Below are 21,276 nucleotides of genomic sequence, written 5' to 3'. Positions count from 1 at the left end.
TCTGAAGACAACGACAGTGTACTCATATAAATAAAATAAATAAATCTTTAAAAAAAAAATTATGGGCTGGAGAGATGGCTCAGTGGTTAAGAGCACTGGCTGCTCTTCCAGAGGTCCTGAGTTCAATTCCCAGCAACCACATGGTGGCTTACAACCATCTATAATCAGGTCTGGTGCCCTCTTCTGGCCTGCAGGTGCATACACACAGGCAGAAAGCTGTATGATATATATATACATAATAAATAAATAAATGTTTAAAAAAAATTACAAATTAACTTCCAGGACAACTAAGATTACCCAGAAAATCTCTATCTCAAAAAATCTAAATTTTCTGTGTGAAGTTTAAATTTGGCTAATTTTGCAAGTTCTAATAAAAAGTTAACTTTTTATTTATGTATATGAGTACACCTGGTTTTCAGACACACCAGAAGAAGGCATCTGATCCCATTACAGATGTTTGCGGCTGCTGCAGTTTGAACTCAGGACCTTTGGAATAGCAGTCAGTGCTCTTAACTGCTAAGCTATCTCTCTAGCCAAAAGTTAACTTTTATATGGTAAGATTACTAATTATATTCATATAGGCTGTTTTTCATGTTAAAAGTTTTTTTCCCAAAACTATAAAAGGGGAAGAACCAGTGAGATGGCTCAGTGAGTTAAGGCACTTGCTGCCTAGCCACGTTCAGTCCTTCCTTCTTTCTGTTACCAATAATTCTGAACACACACACATCCTTTTTTTTATCGAACTCGATATATTTTGATCATGTTTCCCCTTCCTATCGCTCATGAAGTCCTCCCCACCTCTCAGCCACAGAAGAGAATGAAAGTTCACAAACAAAAAAAAAAACAATAAAAGAAAAATTAAAACAAGCAAAAGACAAAAATAAAACAAAATTTTTAAAAGCCTACAAAAATACTATTGAGTTTGTTTTGTGTTGGCCAAATGCCCCTGAGCATACAGCCTGCCCTAAACTATGGATGATATATCCAGGGAGACTCCATTGGAGCAAACCAACTTTTGCTTTGCCAATGGGTTTTTTTTTTTTTTTTTTTTCTCGGAGCTGGAGACCGAACCCAGGACCTTGCGCTTGCTAGGCAAGTGCTCTACCACTGAGCCAAATTCCCAACCCCACCAATGGGTTTTAATTGCAGAATACCTTCGTAGTGGTGGGATCCTGGGTATACTTCTTCCTCTCACGGCTGGAACCCCCATCTGGCTTGACCCTGTACAGGTATTGGGTAGCTTGCTCCAGTCTCTGCCAGCTCCTGGTTGTCCTGTTGTGTCTGCAAGACCATGCTTCCTTGGACTCATCCATCACTTGTGCCTCTTATGTTTAAAAAGAATAACCTCTTTAAAAGCAGCCTCAAGGTCTTAAAATCGGGTTTCAGTTGTATTTAAGCTCATAAGGTCTAAGTACTGTTTGCTGGGTTTTGACAGATGATCACTGTGCAACCACTGCTAACCATGAACAGCTAAATTATATAAAGGTTTCTTAGTTTTTTGTAATCAGCCTTCTCTCCAGATGTCGACAGTAACCAGTCTGCTCCATAAATGGATGGAGAATGGTAATGTTTGCCATCATTGAAGTTGCAGATGAGTAGCATCGTACCGAATTATCTTCCTAGTTTAGCTTTTCTGACATCAGAGGGCCTTTGAGGTTCATCCATCATCCTTTTTGTTTCTGAGCCGCATGTATTGTTAAAACAGCAAAATTTGTGTCACTGCCTTCTTAAGAGGTGATGCAAATTTTGGATTATCTATGCTTTCATTTTTCTTGAGGAATAATATTTAGAAATAAAATTACTAGGTTTTATGTTAAGTATATCTTACATTCCCACAAGCAGTATAATATAGTCTATAAGCGCCATGATTTTTGCTAACAGTAGCTTGTCTAGTAGATTGTGGGATTGTTTGCTCCTGGTGATAATAGATTGGCAAACATGTTTTCATAGGCATATTGGTGAACCATCTTTGGCAGGATACCTCAATTTTTGCACACACCCATTTTGGGATGCATGGTGAATGGTGGTTGTCAATGACTTACACTCCTTTCATTTTGTATTAGTTTTGTTTGTGTGTGTTTTTAAGAATAGGATATTATTTTATTGTTCTTTTGTTGGGTGGTTGCCCTGAAAACAACTGTATTTCTGCTTCTGACTTCCAGAAGCTGAGTTAATGTGTGATCTCAATGACAAACCTGTATATTTTTTAATATGGGCATAATTTCTTTGTTTAATCAGGGATTTTCTCGTGTGACTCATTTCCTTGATTCCATCATCGATTTTATTGGAGGGTTTGTAGTTGAACCCAAGGCTGTGTGCACGCTAGGCACGAGTTCTGTCAGTAGGCTGCACTCCTGTTTCCCTTTCTCTTTCCTTTTTTGAGACAAGGTCTCATAGAACCCAGGTTAACCCCAACTGTTCCACATAGCAGAGGGCAGTCTTGAACTTCTGATCCTTCTGCCTTCACCGTTTGTCTTAGTCTGCTTTCTCCTGCTGTGATATAAAACATTCTGACCAAAAGCAACTTTGGAGGAAGAGTAAGTACTTTACACTGACATGTCATAGCCTGTCATGGAGGTGGGCCAGGGCAGGGACGCAAGGCAGGAGCTCAGGGAAGACCTGATGCAGAGGCCGCAGGCGAATGCTGCTTAGTGCTCTGCTCTTCATTGCGTGCTCAGGTAGCTTTTCTCAACTCAAGATCACTGCCGAGGGTGCACCGTCCCAGGGGGTGGTCCCTCCCACACCAGTCACTCACAAAGAAAATGCCCCACAGGTGACTCTAGCTTCTGTCACCTTGACCAAAAAACCAACCCAAACACTGTCTTTTCTTTGTTTTCTTAAAAATAAATTTTAGTTTTGAGAAATTCTGCTTTTCTAGTTTTGATTTTTGATAATTCATGCTTTAAAATATTTTTCCAGAAGTTATTACTTCCCAAGTGGTCTCTAAAATAATCTTAGGGGTTTTTTTGTTGTTGTTTTCGGGGTTTTTTTTTTTTGTTGTTGTTGTTGTTGTTGTTTTTTGTTCTTTAAATACTATGGTTTTATCTTTGATTTTCCTGGTACATTTTGACTTAATTTTTCTGCATGAATTCAAGTGGAGGTCAAGGCTGGATTCTTCCCACATGGCTATCCAATCGCTACAGCATCACACGTTGGCTTTTACCTCTTCAAACTCTAGTTCACTCTTCTTTAACAGTACACTAAGCATGTAAGTCCAGTTTTGAAGTCTCCATTCTGTTGTATTGATTTTTTTAAAAAAATTTTTTATATCATTAGCATGTTTTTTTTTTCAGAAAGATTTTTTTTTTTAATTATGTTTGTCTTTGTATATGCATTTGTGAGCAATTTTCTGAGGAAGCTGGAGATACTAGATCCCTGTCAAGCTGGAGTTGCATGTGTTTGTGAGCTGGGTTATATAGGTACTGAGGCCTAAACGTGGGTCCTCTGCAATAGCACTACTTGCTCTTAGCCACTGAGTTATCTCTCTCTATAGCCCCCGATACCAGTTTTTAAAATTGTAGCTTTACAGTTGAGTCTCAGAGTTATCCTGGATCCATATAGTTCATAGAATTGACAGCTTTAGTAACGGCTCAGTGGTTAAGAGCACTGGCTGCTCTTCCAAAAGTCCTGAGTTCAAATCCCAGCAACCACATGGTGGCTCACCACCGTCTATAATGGGATGATTCTCTTTTCTGTTGTGTCTGAAGACAACTACAGTGTACTTACATATAATAAATAAATAAATCTTTAAAAAAAATACCATCTCCCCAGTTTATTTACTTATTTCATGTGCCAGTGTATAGTGTACACCTACCTGAGTGGCTTGCAACCTTTTATTTATTATTCCTTGTAGGCGTTCTTCTAATTTTTCTTCACAGTGTGACCCTGGTTAGATAATGGACTTTATCAGGTGAACATTTTGTTTGTGATATGATGTCTGCTTTGTGTTGTTGTTTTTAGTCTGTATAAACTGGTGAAATACATTAATTTTCCTTTAAATGACTTACTTTTTCCTAATATACTCTTTTTATGTAATGCTGGATTAGGTTTGATGGTTTATTAGGGTTTTAAGTTCCTTATTGCCGCTGCCTCCTCAAGTGTTGGGACATGTGCCACCACCACAGCTTACCTTGTGAGAAGGTTTAAATTATACACCTGATGATGGCTTTGGATTTAGATTATCTGGTCTTTTCCATATATCTATATCTCTATATGTATATATGCATATGCATATGCTGGGCATTGAACTCAGGCATGCCACGTGAAACAAGTGCTTCATCATTTGAGCTACATACCCAGCACTTTTAATTATTTTTGTTTTGAGACAGGTGGTCAATTCGTTGCCCAGACCACCATTAAGTTCACTGTGTAGATTAACCAAACTTTTACTTTGAGATTCTTCTGAGTCTTGTACTTTTCATGCACAACATTTAGTGAGTTAAGTCTTTGTATGTAACTTGCCAGATTTACTGATGTAAGTGTTCTATATAAATTTGTTTTTAATTTAAGTTATTTTGGTATATAAGTGTTGATCTTTGTACCACATGTATGCTTGGTACCCAGAAATTCCAGAAGAGGGCATTGGAGTCTTTGAACCTCAAGCTGCAGGCAGTTGAATTGCCATGGCCTTTGGAAGAGCAGCCAGCACTTTCACTGCCGTCAATCCAGTCACCAGGATTCTATTTAGATTTTAAGCATCAATTCACAAGTTAAAATCAGCAGTGATGTTTCTTTTTATCTCTACAATGACAGTGTTCTTGGTATTTTAAATTCTTATTTTTCCTAGTTATTTTAGCTAAAGAATTGCCATTGTTTAAACAGTTTTTTAAAGGGCCAACTTCCATTTTATCAGGTTTTGTTTTTTGTTTTTTTTTTCCGGAGCTGGGGATCGAACCCAGGGCCTTGCGCTTCCTAGGCAAGCGCTCTACCACTGAGCTAAATCCCCAACCCCTATCAGTTTTTTTAAATCTTTTTATCACATTGGTTTTTCCCTATTTTTTATTTCCTTGTTTAATGTTTTTGCTGGCACACATTAATTATATATAACAATGGATTCCATTATCATATTTTGATACAAGCACATTGTGTATTTAGATGACATTCTCTCCCTCTCCCTCCCTCTCCCTCCCTCTCCCTCTATCCCTCTCCCCCTCTCTTCCCTTCTCTCTCCCTCTCTCCCCCTCTCCCTCACTCCCTCTCCCCCTCTCCCCCTCTCTTCTTTCCCTCTCTCCCCCAGTACCCTTTCTGGTCCTCATTGCAATAGTTCTCTTCCTCTTGTCAGCTGACTCCTCTTGTTTCATTGTTTCTAGTGACTGATGGGTCACTACATTAAGTTCACCCACAGGAGTAGTAGCCTTTCCCACTCATAAATTGTTCACAATACATAATCTCCTGAAGAGGTGTGGGCCTACATCAGCCTTTCTCTTAATCTTACCCCTTCGCTTTGACCTTTTGGAGACAGGGTAACAACTGTGTAGCCATGGCGAAGTAGATCAGGCTGGCCTCAAAATTGCAAGAATCCACCGGCCTCTGCCTTCCAAGGGCTAAGATCACAGGCGTGTGGGGTCATGGCCGGTCTTCAATATTTTAACACAGAAACTGTAAGTTGTAGATCTTAGGCTTTTAATTCTTGTTTTCTCCCTCCCTCCCTCCCTCCCTTCCTTACTACTTTACTGGGGCCAGTATCCTGAGTTTCACCCATGCCATGTCTGAGTTGGACAACAGAGCTCTTTCACTTTTGCAAAAACTTGTCAGTACTTTGAACATACCTCCTCACAGGGTTTTATGATTTTCATGTCAAATTATAGGATATCTAATTGTAGCTGTAATTTCTTCCTTGATCTATGCAATATTTACAGGTTACTGTTTATGGTTTGGGAAGAGTTTTCTTGACATTCTTTCAGTATTGGCTTTAAGTTTTATTCTTGTGTGAATGATTTCCAGAGGCTTATTTTATAGCTTGGGTTATAACCTATTCAAGTGAGCTAATGATAGAACAGTGGTAATGGTTATATCTTAGTTTCTTGAACGTTGGTAATTCCTGTAGTGGTTTCCTGGAGTTTTCAGAAAGGGTCCTACATCATTTAGACTGGCCTTGAGCTTTTTGTGGGGCTCAGAATGACCTTGTACTTTCCTGGTCCTCTTCCCTCTGCTTCCTCGGGATTGGAACAGGTGTGCATCGCCACGCCTAAATGAACAGGATTGTTTTAAAAAACATTTCATCCCTGAATTCTAAATCTTTATATGACATAAAATATTTTTTCTCAATTAGGATTATTTTCTTTTCTTCTCTGGGAACTTAGACTTTTAAAATTTAAAAATAAGTTGGTTTAATTTTTGGAATTCTCACAGGGGAGGAAGAAGTCTGTCGTACCTGTGGAGCCCAGGAGTCTTATCCAAGGAGCCCTGCAAGGCTGTTCTGTGTCTGGGATGACACTGAAGTATATGTATGGGGTAAATGCCTGGAAGAACTGGGTTCAATGGAAAAATGCCAAGGATGAACAAGGAGATCTGAAGTGTGGGGGTAAGTGCTCACTGTACATTGTGTTCGGATGTGTGGATATAAGAAATGGAATCAAAGATGATTGGACCTTGATTCTACAGAGTCCACTTGATTATTGTTATTTACCTGTCTTATTTTTCTCATCAGGAGGTGAACATGCCTCTGCTAGTCCCTGTTCTGACTCCTTAGGAAGTGCCCAGGACCAGGCTCTCTCTCAAGAATCCTCAGAGCAAGGCTGTAAAGGTAAAGTTTGCTCTGTCTCTTTGCTATAGTTGTTTATACTATTGGGGTTTAAACTTTTGTGTGTGTGAATATTTTGCATGTATGTGTATCTGTGTATCTGGGTTGCATGTGCATGCCCGGTGCATGCAGAAGCCAGAAGAGGGCATTGGATCCCCTAGAAATAGAGCTACAGGCAGTTATGAACTGTCATGTGGGTGCTCAGACAAGAACCTGGGTCCTCTAGAAGAGCAGTCAGTGCTCTTAACCACTGAACCATCTCTCCAGCCCCTAATAATAATGTTGATTTAAAGGAAAGAGGATCAAGAGTTCAGGGTAATTTTCACCTGCACAATGATGTCAAGACCCCCCCCCCCCCCCAAAAGAGAAAGGGTGCTGAATTGAGTTTTAAAATTTGAGATTTTGAGTCCTAAGAGTGATTTTCTATCCCCAGTTGTAGAGATGTTACTATGTATGCAACTGATATTGAGTTTATAAAGCATGTTTAATTAATTTTATTTTTTTTCTTTTTTTTTTTCGGAGCTGGGGACCGAACCCAGGGCCTTGCGCTTGCTAGGCAAGCGCTCTACCACTGAGCTAAATCCCCAACCCCATTAATTTTATTTTTAAGCTTATAAATAATTCCAAGTAATCTAATGTGTCTATATAATATACTGTATTAAACTGTAAGGATTTTATAATACTTTGGATAAAAAAAATCAAAAAAGACTTGCTGCTCTGTAGAAATAATCCCTGCTGTTCAGATGCCTGTGACTTTAGAAAATGTTAGGATATATTTATGTGTATTCGTGTTTCACCTGCATTCACGCATACATGCGTGCCTGGTGGCTGAGGAGGGCAGAAGAGAAGGTCAGATGCCCTAAACTAGATTTAGAGATGCTTTGAGTTACCACGTAGGCGCTGGAAAATCAAGCCCGGGCCCTCTTCGTCTGCAGAGCAACAGTTGTGCTTATCTGCTGAGTCATCCATCGCCCCAGCCTCAAGGCCCGTAGTGCCTTTTTTTTTTTTTTTCTTTTTTCTTTTTTTTCCCCCCCCGGAGCTGGGGACCGAACCCAGGGCCTTGCGCTTCCTAGGTAAGCGCTCTACCACTGAGCTAAATCCCCAGCCCCCCGTAGTGCCTTTTAATGTTTGCCTTCAGTGCCTCACCATTTGGAGTCAAGGAGTTCAAATATAGCACTCATGTACTATGACTTTTTCTTTTAGACTTTCACAAGTTTTCACTTGTCATTGGATTTGATATGCTAATCTAGACTGTTTTTGTATTTTGTTTTTTATTACTGTGTTGTATACCAATAGATTCAGTATGAATGATGTGAGGTGATTTTTGCTTTTTCTTTTTTTAGTAAAAGAGAGTTTAACTTAGGGCTTACCATTTCAGAGTATTAGAGTCCATGACTGTCACAGTAGGCAGTATGGTGGCAGGCAGGCATGAGTGTTCAGAAAGCCTGTTCCCAGTTACATACCTTGTCCAACAAGACTGCACCCTCTAATGCTTCCCAAAGCATTTTTGATTAAAAAGCAAATTATGTACTTGTAATGTACACTGACACAGAATATTTGTTAAGGTTTCAAAAGGAAGGAAAGAAGGCATACTGATGAAATACTGGACCAAAGCTAGACCAAAACCCAGCAGGGCAAACTTGAATCCTGTAGTTTTGTGTCTGATTTCAGATGGTTTAGACAGCTCCACTCTTCCAGCTTTGTTGATGCCAACTTCTCTCCTGGGCTGATCTCATTTCCTGTCTGCATCTCTGATGGCTCCGGCATCTCGAACATCTGGGGCCTTTCCACTGCAGTCAGGCTTTACTCCCATAACTGTACAAATAGCCTCTCTGGTCCTCCAGGAAGGGACTCCTCTGCCACATGCCTGACCTAAGTGTCTCTCCTTAACAGCAGAGGAAGACTGACATCACAGTCACTCCTGTATCCTTCACGACCAAAGCCAGGACCACATGAACAACACCGCCAAAGCCTGCTGTTTGCTTGGGTGGGGCTGGGCCCCTTGAGTCACCTTTGCTTTCACTCAGTGCTGTCTGTCTGTCAGATATTGTGGTTTGGGCTTGAGATTTTCCAACTATACCTTCTCTCTTACAAGTAGGTGACTATCGGGTTTTGACTTTTATTTTGGTGGCCTGTTTGCTGGTCTTGGAGTTCACCAGTTCTGATCAGAGGAGGCCGTTGCTACTTTGTGCTGTGATGATTCACAGTCTGTGTCAATCAGATGTTAACCTTTGTGCTCTAAAGGGTCTGTAAATGTCCTCTTGGGAGCTTGTGCCTGTACCGTTTCCCTGTTGTATAGCATTCTTCATTGAGAAAACAGAGACCCAGCTGCAATATATCTGTAGTTCCTATATCTTCAGCTATTTGGAGGCAAAGGAATGACCATTATTTGAGTTTGCAAGTTCAATACTTGGCAACTTAGTCAGACCCAAACTTAAAACAAAATGTGGGTGGAAAAATGGTAGGAGTGAAAGAATAAATAAAGTGGCTGAACTTGGGAGGTAGAGAGAGGCAGGCGGATCTCTGAGTTAGACAGAGAAACCCTGTCTCAAAAAACTAAAAAAAAAGAGACACACACGAGGGGTGGGGGTGGGGGTGGTGACACAGATACCCAGACTGGTAATATTGTTGGAGATTACCTGGTCTCAGTTGATAGGCACAGGAACTGTCCAGCTGTTTCTACTTACTTTTCCACAGAATCTGCAGAATATCTGTTACTCTCCAGATATGCTGCGTACAGGGACGGTCTTAGGGTCCTCCCTTCCCTTGTCAGAGCCAGCGTGAAAGAATCCCAGGTGTATCTTTGGGAAGTGTCAGCCTGTTGGGATGCAGAAAGCAGCGTGTTCCAGTGGGCCCTGTACAGACAGCGTAACTTCTGCTGGAAACGGTGATTTTCATCTTAGTGTAGCACATGAAACTCAGGCTTGGCCCTAATTTGTTTATATTTTCTTCCTGTTCCCCAGTTTATCTGACCATTTCACTTAATGACCTAGCAGCAGCAGTACTGTATTCTAGCTGTGTTTCTAGGAGCATGATGGTGTTCTGTGTCATTTGAAATACCCTGTACTAATAAATTCTGAGAGAGGGGAAGCTGTGCAGCACTTCTCTGCAGATCTCACCAGTGCCTTTAATACTCAGTAAGCCTGGGAATACTTTGACTTCTTCAGAAGTAGGTACAGTGTTAGGTTTTTCAAATTTACTTGGTCTTAGTAGAAACCCAGTTTTCTCCAATTCCCATATAGAACCATATTTCACATATCTGAAGCTGGTCTTGAGCATGTGTTCTTGTTCGTTCTCTCTCTCTCTCTCTCTCTCTCTCTCTCTCTCTCTCTCTCTCTCTCTCTCTGTGTGTGTGTGTGTGTGTGTGTGTGTGTGTGTGTGGTGTGTGTGTGTGTCCTCAAACTCCTGATCCTCCTGCCTGTGCTGGGATTGCAGTCATGTGCCACCATGACAGTTTATTTTTGGGCTTGGGATTGAACTTAGGGCCTTGTGCATACAAGCAAGCTCTCTCACTGCTGCAGTGAAGCCCCAATCCAGGAAAAGTGTTACTGAATGTTGTTTTCTGGGAAATCTTTTGCATCTTCAAATTGGCATTCTTTACCTGGCTGCCTTTTAAATCTTCACTTTTTGTGCTGTATCCCTATGTTGCTTCCTTCAGACTCTTAACTGGACTCTTCCCTGTTAGATCTCTCTTTCTGTCTCTCTGTATCTTTGTTTCTCTCTATGTGTCTCTGTTTCTGTCTGTCTCCCTCTCCTCACTATGTATCCCTGGCTGTCCAGAATTTGCTGTGTACACAAGACACAAGAAACTGAACTCAAACTTAAAAGACATCTGCCTGCTTCTCCCTCTTTTTTTTTTTCTTTTCTTTTCTTTTTTTTCGGAGCTGGGGACCAAACCCAGGGCCTTGCACTTGCTAGCAAGCACTCTACCACTGAGCTAAATCCCCAACCCCCTGCTTCTCCCTCTTGAGCGCTGGGATTAAAAGCATACACCATTACACCCAACTTCTTTTGTTTACTTTCATAAAGTCCTAGTTAATCAAGACTTCAGTCATGCATAGTACCTGGTACACTACCGTGAGCAGTAAACCGTCTTCATTTCTCTACTGGAAAAACAGAATCTGTTCTTTGTTTTTTTGACTCTGCACAGTCTTTTTCTGTGTAGCCCAGGCTAGTCTAAACCTCAGAATCCTCCTGCTTCCGCATCTTAAGAACTCAGACAACGGGTGTGTGCTGTCATGATTTGTTTACAATGTCTTTGTGATCCAGTACAGTGTTTGGGGCTTGATGGTGCTGATGTTGACGCAGTAAACAGTAGACTTTTAAGTTAATGTTTCAGATGTGTTTTTTCCCTTTCCACAGTCCGCTCTATGAAACTGAAGGAAGATATTCTGTCCTGCACTTTTTCTGAGCTGAGTCTGGGCTTATGCCAGTTTATCCAAGAGGTGCGGAGACCCAATGGTGAAAAGTATGACCCAGACAGCATCTTATACCTGTGCCTTGGAATTCAGCAGGTACCAGTTTCTATAATTACACGTTTGATTGTGGTTTCATCCCCTGAGATAACTTCTGAACTAAGTTGAAAACAAATGTATACTGTCATTTAGTTTGCTGTAAACTTTTTTTAGGGAACAACTGCCCCAATTTAAAAGTCTAAACATATAGCCCTTCATAATCTAAATTGAGAAATCAGAAAGAAGGGGTTGTGTATTTTACAGGTAAACGAAGAAAAAGTGTGTAAATAGCAGTCTACCTAGAAGTAGCTATGGCTGTCTAAATGCTCTTTCGACGTACAGAGTACATAACAGATAGAGGAACCCTTCCATCTGCAACAATCAGTTGTCCAAGAGAAGAGTTTAGCAGCGACAGGCAATGCACACTTTCCACAGCAATTTTGAGTATAGGATTTAGGAATGTTTCCTCCTATTTCCCCTAATTTTTATTTAAGAAATTTTTATTCAGTATTTCTTCAACATTTGTATATGGCTAGACTGGTTTGGTTCATGCTTCTATAATTCTAGTACTGGAGATACTGAGATAGTGGGATTACAAGTTTGGGAGCAATTACATAGTCACAAATCTAAACCACCCGTTCCAGTTAAGTTTGAACTGTTTGTCAGTTACTAGATATAGACGGTGCTCACCAAGTGTGAGAGGTAAGTAGATAGAGGTAATCATAGCACTGAGCATATGGTTTAACCGTCAGTTTACTTATAAGTTAGAATGTGGGTACAGTAGCGTATGCCTGCAATCTCATCTTAGGAGGATGGAGCAGCACAACTGCAAGTTCACGACGGCCACATAGTGAGACTTCATTTCAAACAAAGTAACGTCCAGTGACACAGTCAGTAAACAAAAGTACAAGTCATCTGTGTACTATGTAATGACGTAGTGGTACAAATTTACAACAGGAAGTAAAAATGTATGCAGTGGTAATTGTCTCTGTGTGATATAAATCTGACTTTCTTAAACAAGTGGATATTTTGGTCTGGTTTTTCTTTTTTTTGGAGCTGGGGACCAAACCCAGGGCCTTGCGCTTGCTAGGCAAGCGCTCTACCACTGAGCTAAATCCCCAACCCCTGTTTTGTTTTTAATTACAAAAGTAAATGCCAAGTTGGGTAGCCCACATCTATTACCCCATAACTGAGGACGCAGGGGCAAAGGATCTCTGAGTTTGTGTAGCTCTAGGATAATCAGTACTACACAGACCTATCTCAAAACCAAAAGTAGGGAGCTTGCAATCTGGAGAGATGGCTTAGCAGTTAAGAACACCACTGCTCTTCTACAGGTCCTAACTTCTTCCCAGGCACATGTGCATGCCTTTTGCCCTCAGGGATCAGAAGAGGTCTGGTAAATCCCCTGCAACCGAAGTTACAGACGGTTGTGAGCTGCCATTTAGGTGCTCTTAACTGCTGAACCATCTCTCCAGCTCCTCATTAATTATTTTTGCTTTGCTTTGCTGTGTGTATCTATGCCTCTGTCTGTCTGAGAGAGAATGCGAGAGGGGGGTATGTATGTGTACATGTGTGCACACGCGTGGGGGTGCACATACATGCCCTGGATGTCAGGTATCTCCCTGCATTACTCGGCTTTATTCCCTTGAGACAGAGGATCTCACCAAATTGTGATGTTTGAATTAGACTGACTTTACCATCCAATTCCAGGGGCTGCATGTCTCCACAGGCCTGTCTGGCCACGCCTCTCTTGGACTGCTGCGGTGTGGGGGATTCAAACTTATGCTTGTTCAGCAAGTGTTTTATCCATCCACTAAGCCATATCTTCCCTGCGCCCACCTCCCCCCACCCCCCATCCTGCTTCACTTAGTTCTTATTTAGCACAATAGGGTACTTAGTTGTTTCTTTCAGTGAAGGATATCCTTTAGATTAGTTTTAATCTCTCTCTCTCTCTCTCTCTCTCTCTCTCTCTCTCTCTCTCTCTCTCAAAGATTGATTTATTTATTTTATTATATATAAGTACACTGTAGCTATCTTCAGACACACCAGAAGAGGGCATCAGATCTCATTACAGATGGTTGTGAGCCACCATGTGGTTGCTGGGATTTGAACTCAGGACCCCTGGAAGAGGAGTCAGTGCTCTTGATCTCTGAGCCATCTCAGCCATCTCTCTAGCCCCCTCCCTTCTTCCCTCCCTCCCTCCCTCCCTTCCTTCCTTCCTTCCTTCCTTCCTTCCTTCCTTCCTTCCTTCCTTCCTTTCAAAGAGAGCAGAAAGGATCATGGGAAGTTTGAGGCCAGCCTGGTATGTATAATTTAGCTTCAAGACTGCTGGGCTCCTAGTGACCAAACCTCAGGAATTGCTTGCATAGCAGATGCTTTAAAAACAGCATCTCGGTCCTCTAAATTTATTTTTCAAAACAGGGAAACATAAAACTTATATATTAATGCAGTATCAGTCTCCCTCATTTTCTCTCAGATAGAGAGAGGCATAGACACACGCAGCAAAGCAAAGTAAAAAATGGTTAATGAGGCGCTGGAGAGATGGTTCGGTAGTTAAGAGTAATTGATATTCTTGCAATAGACCTGGACTCAGTTCCCAGCACCTAAATGGCAATATCTACAAATTCATATTGCAGATCAAGTATAATTATCTCTTTGAGCCTTTATAATTTCCTTATGGTACAAATGTTAAAATTCTCTCCCCCACTTTTTGAAAAGAACTTTATTCATTTATTTTGTGACAGGTGTGTTACAATGCATTTTGTAAAGGCCAAAGAACAATTTGTGGGGATCTGTTCTCTCCTACTGTGTGGGTCCTGAGAGTTAAACTGAGGTCATTAGTTTGACAACTAGGGCCTTTACCTCCTGAGCAATCTTCCTGGTTTGTCTTGTTTTTTCTTCATCTTTTGAAATGTACAGCATATTACTATCATCTGTACTCCCTTCTATGTCACAACACTCCAGAAAATCTGCTTCTAACTAGCTGAACATTCACAGTTTGAAAGCCACAAAAAATGAGAACATTTTGTGTTTTTCTTCCTGTACTAAGCATTTTTCAGTCAGCATAATATTTTCTAAGCCTAGTCATGTTATTTACTTAAAATGACCACATTCAGGCTGGAGAGATGACTCAGTGGTTAAGAGCACTGACTGCTCTTCCAGAGGTCCTGAGTTCAGTTCCCAGCAACCGCATGGTGGCTCACAACCATCTGTGATGGGATCTGGTGCCCTCTTCTGGTGTGTCTGAAGACAGCAACAGTGTACTTATATAAATAAAATAAATAAATCTTAAAAAAAAAAAAAAAGTGCCCCGACTGTTCTTCCAGAGGTCCTAAGTTCAATTCCCAGCAACCACATGGTAGCTCGCAACCATCTGTAACAGGATCTAATGCCCTCTTCTGCTGTGTCTGAAGACAGCTACTTATATATAATAAGTGAATAAATCTTTTTAAAAAAATGGCCACAGTCTCTAATTTTAAAGGCTGATGGTATTGTACTGTACATGGGTACCTCCTTTTGTTTCATCTGTTTATGTACATTATATTAATTTTTCTCATCTCTGTGACAACATAGTTGACAGCAGTAACTCTGCAGGAAGGTTTATATTGGCACAGTTCGGAGTCTGCAGTCACTGTAATAGCTAAAGTGTGGTGGTGGGAGCTTTTGGCTTTCTTTTTAAAGATTTATTCATTTATTATATGTACACTGTAGCTGTCTTCAGACACACCAGAAGAGGGCATCGGATCTCTTTACAGATGGTTGTGAGCCACCATGTGGTTGCTGGGAATTGAACTCAGGACCTCTGGAAGAATAGCCAGTGCTCTTAACCTCTGAGCTATCTCTCCAGCCCCCTTATGGCTTCTTCTTACCCTGACCACTTAGACAGCTCCAGCCAGAAGCTGAGCGTGGGCTGTTAACAACAAAAGGTCTGCCTGGTAGGCCCCATGTCTCAAAGTGTTTCACAACCTCCCAAAACAGTACCCATCAGCTGTAGACCATGTTTCCAAACACACAAGTATATGGGACCATTTCACATTCAGACAACACACACTGGTTGACTTCATATTTGAGTTGTGGGTAATATTGGAGTGAACCTAGAGTTCTAACAGAAGGCTGGAGAGAAGACTCAGTCATGAAAGTGTCTGCTGCATAAGCTTGAGTTTAGATTCTCAGAACCCATGTAGAGCTGGCATGGTGTCTGCCTGTACCTCAGCACTGGGGAGGCAGACTCTGACATACAGAACGTGATCAGAGTCCATAAGAGCTCTTTTTTTTTTTCCCCCACCAAATAAAATGTAGAAGTGAATGAGGAAACTCATCCAACAATGACATCTGATCTGGATGTGCAGGATGATCAGGGCATCCTGAAACTGGAGTTGCAGGTGGTTGTGAATGGAATTGAACCTGGATCCTCCACAAGGGCAGTGAGGGCTGAGCCGTCCGTCTCCTCAGCCTTTACAGGGATATTTTGAGGTCATTTATTTGATCTTGAGTGATTTGTTGCCTTACCAGCAGTATAGAGAATCATGTCCATTTGTTTTGTACTACTATATTTAATTTGCATGAAATATGTTTTAAAAAATATGTTTAAAAATGAGTTTACTATGTGGCATGCACAGGCCATCTGCTCACATGGTAGAGGGGCGAAGCCAAACTTACTCCTTTTGTAAGCGCTGGGCTGTTGTCTAGTCCAAGTGTTTTAACCTTTATGATGGTTTTTTAACTTCCTACTTGGGTGGTCCAGTGCCATTTTGGAGAAAAAGGACTTTGTTGTCCATGTCCCACAACCTACTGAGCTCACGTTGGCTCTGACCACTTGTTCGTTGTAAGCGCATATACGTGAACCTGTCATCTGAAGGGAGAGGTGGTGTTTGACTCTATTTCCTGTGTGAATGGTTGATATTTTTCTCTGGCATAGTTCTGGTTAGGGCTTTCAACACAGTGTTGAATGGGAGTGGCAAGGACTAACATTCATATCTCATTCCTTACCCAGGATGGAGACCTCTTTAAAACTGTGCATCTTTTATATATTACTGTATTTACAAATGTGCATTTCGTAAGATTAAAATACCCTGCATTTTCCTGCTGGTTGGCTTTGTTGGCTGAGTTTTAGTCTGTCTTCTGTTTTTGAAACGTGGGAAATGACTTTGTTAAAAGGACAGAAACAGAGGCTAGGGGTTGAGTTCAGTGGTCAGTGCTTATCTTGAATCTTGCATATGAACTTTATTTTGCAAATTCAGTGCCAAGTATGGTTCCAGTTTCCATGCAAGAGCCTTGGACTTGAACCCTGGTGTTCTAACCTGCAGTATAGGCTTAGAAGCTATGCAGGACAGACAGGAGTAGAAGAGGCTGTCCTTAAAAGACAAAACCATTTTTTAAAATGTTTGCTAAACTTGAACTTTCTTTATACCGGTATGTGTTCCTTCTTTTATCTTTTAGTACCTGTTTGAAAATGGTAGAATAGATAACATTTTTACGGAGCCCTATTCCAGATTTATGATTGAACTTACCAAACTCTTGAAAATATGGGAGCCTACAATACTTCCTAATGGTAAGGGGATTGTTTATAATTATTTTCTGATATACTTGTATAAATTGATTTCTAAATATTTCCTATGTTGCAATATAATCTGTTTTGAGTAATTCAGTTCCGCTTTTAAGGACGGAGTCTTAGATTTATCGCCGAGCACTTACTGTCAACAGTTGGTTATGAAACTAATGTACAGTGGGGATTAGAGCGTTTTGTCTGATAGCATCATGAAAGCTGAATACTAGTCACTACGGATTTACCCAGTGCATTCCATCATGCACAGGTGATCTTTTCAGAGTCTTGGTGATCTGTACTTGTTTTACCCCTTGTTAGAAAAGTTCACTCGCACTCTCGGGCTGCTGTGACTGGAGAAGTTAGGGTAATAACATGAATGTGTCCTTGCTGTTAAGTTCTGGAGAACCTGTGAAGCATTCTAAGCCACGTGCTGTTTTGATGAATTTAACAGAGAGGCAGCTGGCAACATAGATTTAGAAGTAATAAAGTCATGTTCATGGATGGTCTCCCAAGAATAGAATATAGAAGCAGCAACAGAGAGAATTGAGAGAGCATTGGGTTAGACCTGAACTGAGGGACATGGAGAATCCTCTACAAGGAACAATACAGTTTGTTAAGACCTTGGCCTTTTCAATACGAATTCCAATCAGTCCTGAGGTGCATGGCTGTTAGTGCAAGTTAAGAATGGGTGGGCAGGAGAGAGGTACATGTGCTCCCCAGTGACTGTGGCTAAACAGAAGGAACTGACTAAACATGAATCTGATGGGCTGGCCAGTAGCTGCTTAACTCCCTGTGGACCAAATCTGGCTTTGTCCTGGTTCTGTCTGAGCTAATAAAAAAAAATTGTTTTTATTATTTTTATTTACTTTTTTATCCTAATATCTTCCTCCTTCTAGTCCCTCCCTCTCACCTCCCCATTTATGAAACTTATGAAACATGAAAATTGCATGAAATTCAAGTACGTCTATAAATAAGCCTTACTGTCTATGGCTCTTTGCTTTCTTCAACAAAAAGTTGTTCAAAGAAAGTGGCCTTCTCAGGAACGACTAAAAACTGCCATGGAGGGCTGGGTCTGTCTAGCTAGAGTGCTGTTCTCCTGGGCTGCTTCTGTGTACCCACAGAGAAGGGGTGGGAGAGCAGGACTCGTTGTCCTCCTGTGCTCCTCTGTGGAAGCGGGGATTATATGGCTGCTGTTGTCCACCCCGCTAGGTTACATGTTCTCCCGCATCGAAGAAGAGCACCTGTGGGAGTGTAAGCAGCTGGGTGCCTACTCGCCCATTGTCCTGTTGAACACCCTCCTGTTTTTCAATACCAAATACTTCCAACTGAAGAATGTCACCGAGCACTTGAAGCTCTCCTTTGCCCACGTGATGAGGCGGACCAGGACTCTGAAGTACAGTACCAAGATGACGTACCTGAGGTTCTTCCCGCCGCCGCCACAGAAGCAAGAGTCGGAGCCAGGTGTGTGCTTGGAGTGCTGATGCGGCCGTCACTGAAGGTCATGGACGGCATGCGGAAACTTGCTTTTTTTTTTTTTTTAAGATTTATTTATTTATTATATATAAGTCCACTGTAGCTGTCTTCAGACACACCAGAAGAGGGCGTCGGATTTCATTACAGATGGTTGTGAGCCACCATGTGGTTGCTGGGATTTGAACTCAGGACCTCTGGAAGAGCAGTCAGTGCTCTTAACCGCTGAGCCATTTCTCCAGGCCCGAAATTTGCTTTTAACACTTGAATGTTTTTCTGTTTCTGAGTATGTACAAGTTCTCAAAATGAGAGGACTCTTGGTTTGTTGTAATTTTATTAACTTAAGTTAGAAATGCTGACTTAATTGTGTAGTGCCCCCTAATTTAGTTGGGTAGATCACAAATAGTCAACATTTAAAACTTACCAAGGTGTTTAAATCTGTAACCATGGCGATGAGGTCACCGCTTCCAGGTGCCAGTCAGCAGTTAACAGTTAAAAGAACATGCCTGGCTTTTAATCTGGTGGGCTCTTTGTTTTTGACCTCTCGCTTTAGTTAGCATCTTTTAGTCAGTTCTCAAGTTCTAAAGAACCCAGAAGCTGGCCTAAAGCAGGCTGCTGCTGCGGCTTCACTAAGTGGATCGAGATCATGCGTTTCAGAAACAGACTAAGTGACTCTGTGTCTTCAACGTCTGAAAAATACTGCTATCGTAGAACTAAAATTAAACTTTTGGTCCGTGTTTGGTTCTGGTCTTTTTAGGCCTTGCCTTAGTATATAGTAGCTCAGGCTATCCTTGACCTCATAACCCTCTTAAATCAGCCTTCCTGAGAGTTGCAATTACAGCTCTATGCCGTCATGTACATACAGCATATGTACACACGAGAAGTTCTTAATTTACACCAATATTCCGTTCTCCCTGTTGGATAATTACTTTAAGAATAAATTACATACTCAAAATGTGAAGACTTAAATTTTCTGAATCTAAACCCTGTGAGCAGTTGTCACGTTGTCCTGTACATATTAGCTTGTTTGCAGTTGCTCCTTTAGCTGGGGAAACACAGCTGCCTCACCCTGTCCCCCGGTGTCTGTGTCTGGCCGTTGCATAGTGCTTATGTCATCCACTTTGTAGTTTTGTTTTGGTTCTTGCTTTTTGAGACATCTCACTTTGTATCCGAGGCTGGCCTAAACTCAGCTGTATTTCCTAAAGTGGCCTCAGAGTTGTGAAGCCACACATCCCTCTCGGCTTCCTGTGGGCTGGGGTTGCAGGCCTGGTTCTCCTCCTGAAGGTCTGCTTTGTCTCTTAGGTAATATTAGCGAAGGAGGGAGAGGCAGTTGGTTATTTCCACTTTTGATTGAGTACTTGACAATGTTGATAATAAGTTCAACTTGTCTTTAAAGTAACTTGCATGTTACTTTCTGTGTCGGAAGCTGGAGTGAGTTGTCTTAGAGCAATAATGCTCATAGCTGGAGAGAGAGCCCTAAGCCATTTGTTGGGAGTAACTGTAAAAATGGGCCTGGAAGGGCCTGGAGGGCTCGGGTTAGAGCACTGGGCCGTCTCTGTTCTACTCCCAGCACCCACGGGGCAGCTTAACAACAGCTGCTTGGGCCTCTGCTTCCAGAGGGAACTGGTGCCTTCTTCTGGCCTCTGGGCACTGCATGAAGCTGGTGCACAGACATACATGCAAACAAAACACCCCACACACAAATATAAACAGAAACATCTTTTAAAAAAATGGGTTGGGGCTCTGGCTCAGTGGATAAAAGTGTTTACCGTGCAAGCACGAGAACCTGGATTAGGATCCCCAGCTCCCTTTGAAACCCGCAGTGATGATGCACATGTCTTACCTCAGTACTGAAGGGCTGAGGCAGGTGGATAGCTAAAGGCTTGCTGGCCGGCCAGTGTAGCCTCTAACTAAACTGCAGGATAGTGAGAGGGAGAACCTGCCTCAAGAAGAAAATGGAGGGGCAACACGATGGCTCAGCAGGTGACAGTGGTTGTTTCTTAGCCCCGATGACCTAAGTCGATCCCTGGAACCCATGTAAAGCCAGAAGGAGGGAGTTGGTGCTACAGAGTTATTTTCTGACTCCACGTGTGTACACAGTGCTTAGATTGAATGATGCACGCTCGCGTCTTGGGATCTTACATCCTCACAGCAGAGTTCGGTTTAGATTGCTGAATGTAGAGGTGAGAAACAGCAGCCTCCTTCTGGTGCCTGCCTGTGTGGTCTGACAGCCTAGCCCTGTAGAGTCCTGTCCCAGCAAATGAAAACTCTGATCCGTTTCTTAGAATCCACAAGTCAGGGGGACTAGAGCGAGAACACAGTCTGTGCTAGTGCTCTGAGGAGAGATCCATATAGGTTCATGTAGATCCTTATAGATCCATATAGATCCATGTAGATGCTTCCGTTTATGAGCCCTGTCCCTGATCCAGTCTCCTGAGAAAGCCAAACTCCAGATGAGAACATACCCCAGCCTAGTCACTTTTGTCACAAGGCTTCTTCTTTGTTTAAGAGAACATACATGTTACAGGACAGGCCTAGTGATTAGCATGTAAACAAAACACTTGGCACATAGTTGCTTAACAAATATTGTTGGATAAATGGAAGAGCAGGAGTTACAGTCTGGATGTGAAGCAGAGATTGATTATGAGGTATGTTGGCACTTATACAAATCTTTGATTTTTTTCCTGTCTCAAGATAAACTAACTATTGGCAAGAGGAAACGAAATGAAGATGAGGAGGCTCCAGTGGGTGTGGAGATGGCAGAGAACACGGACAATCCACTGAGGTGCCCTGTCCGGCTTTACGAGTTTTACCTGTCTAAATGGTAAGGGGCTTCTGTGCTTTGAGCACAGAGCGTCCCCCGCCCAGCACAGTGTGAACCTCAGGGACTGGGAACCAGAAGCACAGTTGACTGTGGCACAGGGCCAGCCTCTGCTTTCATAGTTTCTCCATCCTTTATCCGCGTGGATTTAGAACTAAGAAGTCAGCCTTGTTATCTTAATGTTTTTCTCCCAAAATTTCTCCAAAGGGGAAAAACATCACATTTCATTTGACCTTCTGAAGCA

At 41.8% G+C, this 21,276-nt stretch overlaps 1 protein-coding gene across 9 annotated transcripts in view; it reads left to right on the top strand.

The window, feature by feature from the left end:
- Positions 1–21,276, top strand: part of Zmym4 (zinc finger MYM-type containing 4) — a 117,781-nt gene that overhangs the window by 93,544 nt on the left and 2,961 nt on the right. For all 9 annotated transcript variants that reach the window (XM_087549325.1, XM_087549326.1, XM_087549321.1 and 6 more), the window contains 6 exon segments: positions 6,352–6,523; positions 6,650–6,745; positions 11,105–11,256; positions 16,636–16,747; positions 17,951–18,202; positions 20,906–21,035. In XM_087549325.1, the coding sequence (XP_087405451.1) occupies positions 6,352–6,523; positions 6,650–6,745; positions 11,105–11,256; positions 16,636–16,747; positions 17,951–18,202; positions 20,906–21,035 (914 nt within the window).

Source organism: Rattus norvegicus, chromosome 5 (assembly GCF_021556685.1).
Source record: "Rattus norvegicus strain SHRSP/BbbUtx chromosome 5, alternate assembly SHRSP_T2T, whole genome shotgun sequence".
Taxonomy (NCBI): Eukaryota; Metazoa; Chordata; class Mammalia; order Rodentia; family Muridae; genus Rattus; species Rattus norvegicus.
Note: the sequence above shows the minus strand (reverse complement) of the source record. Positions and strands in the feature narration are given on the sequence as shown.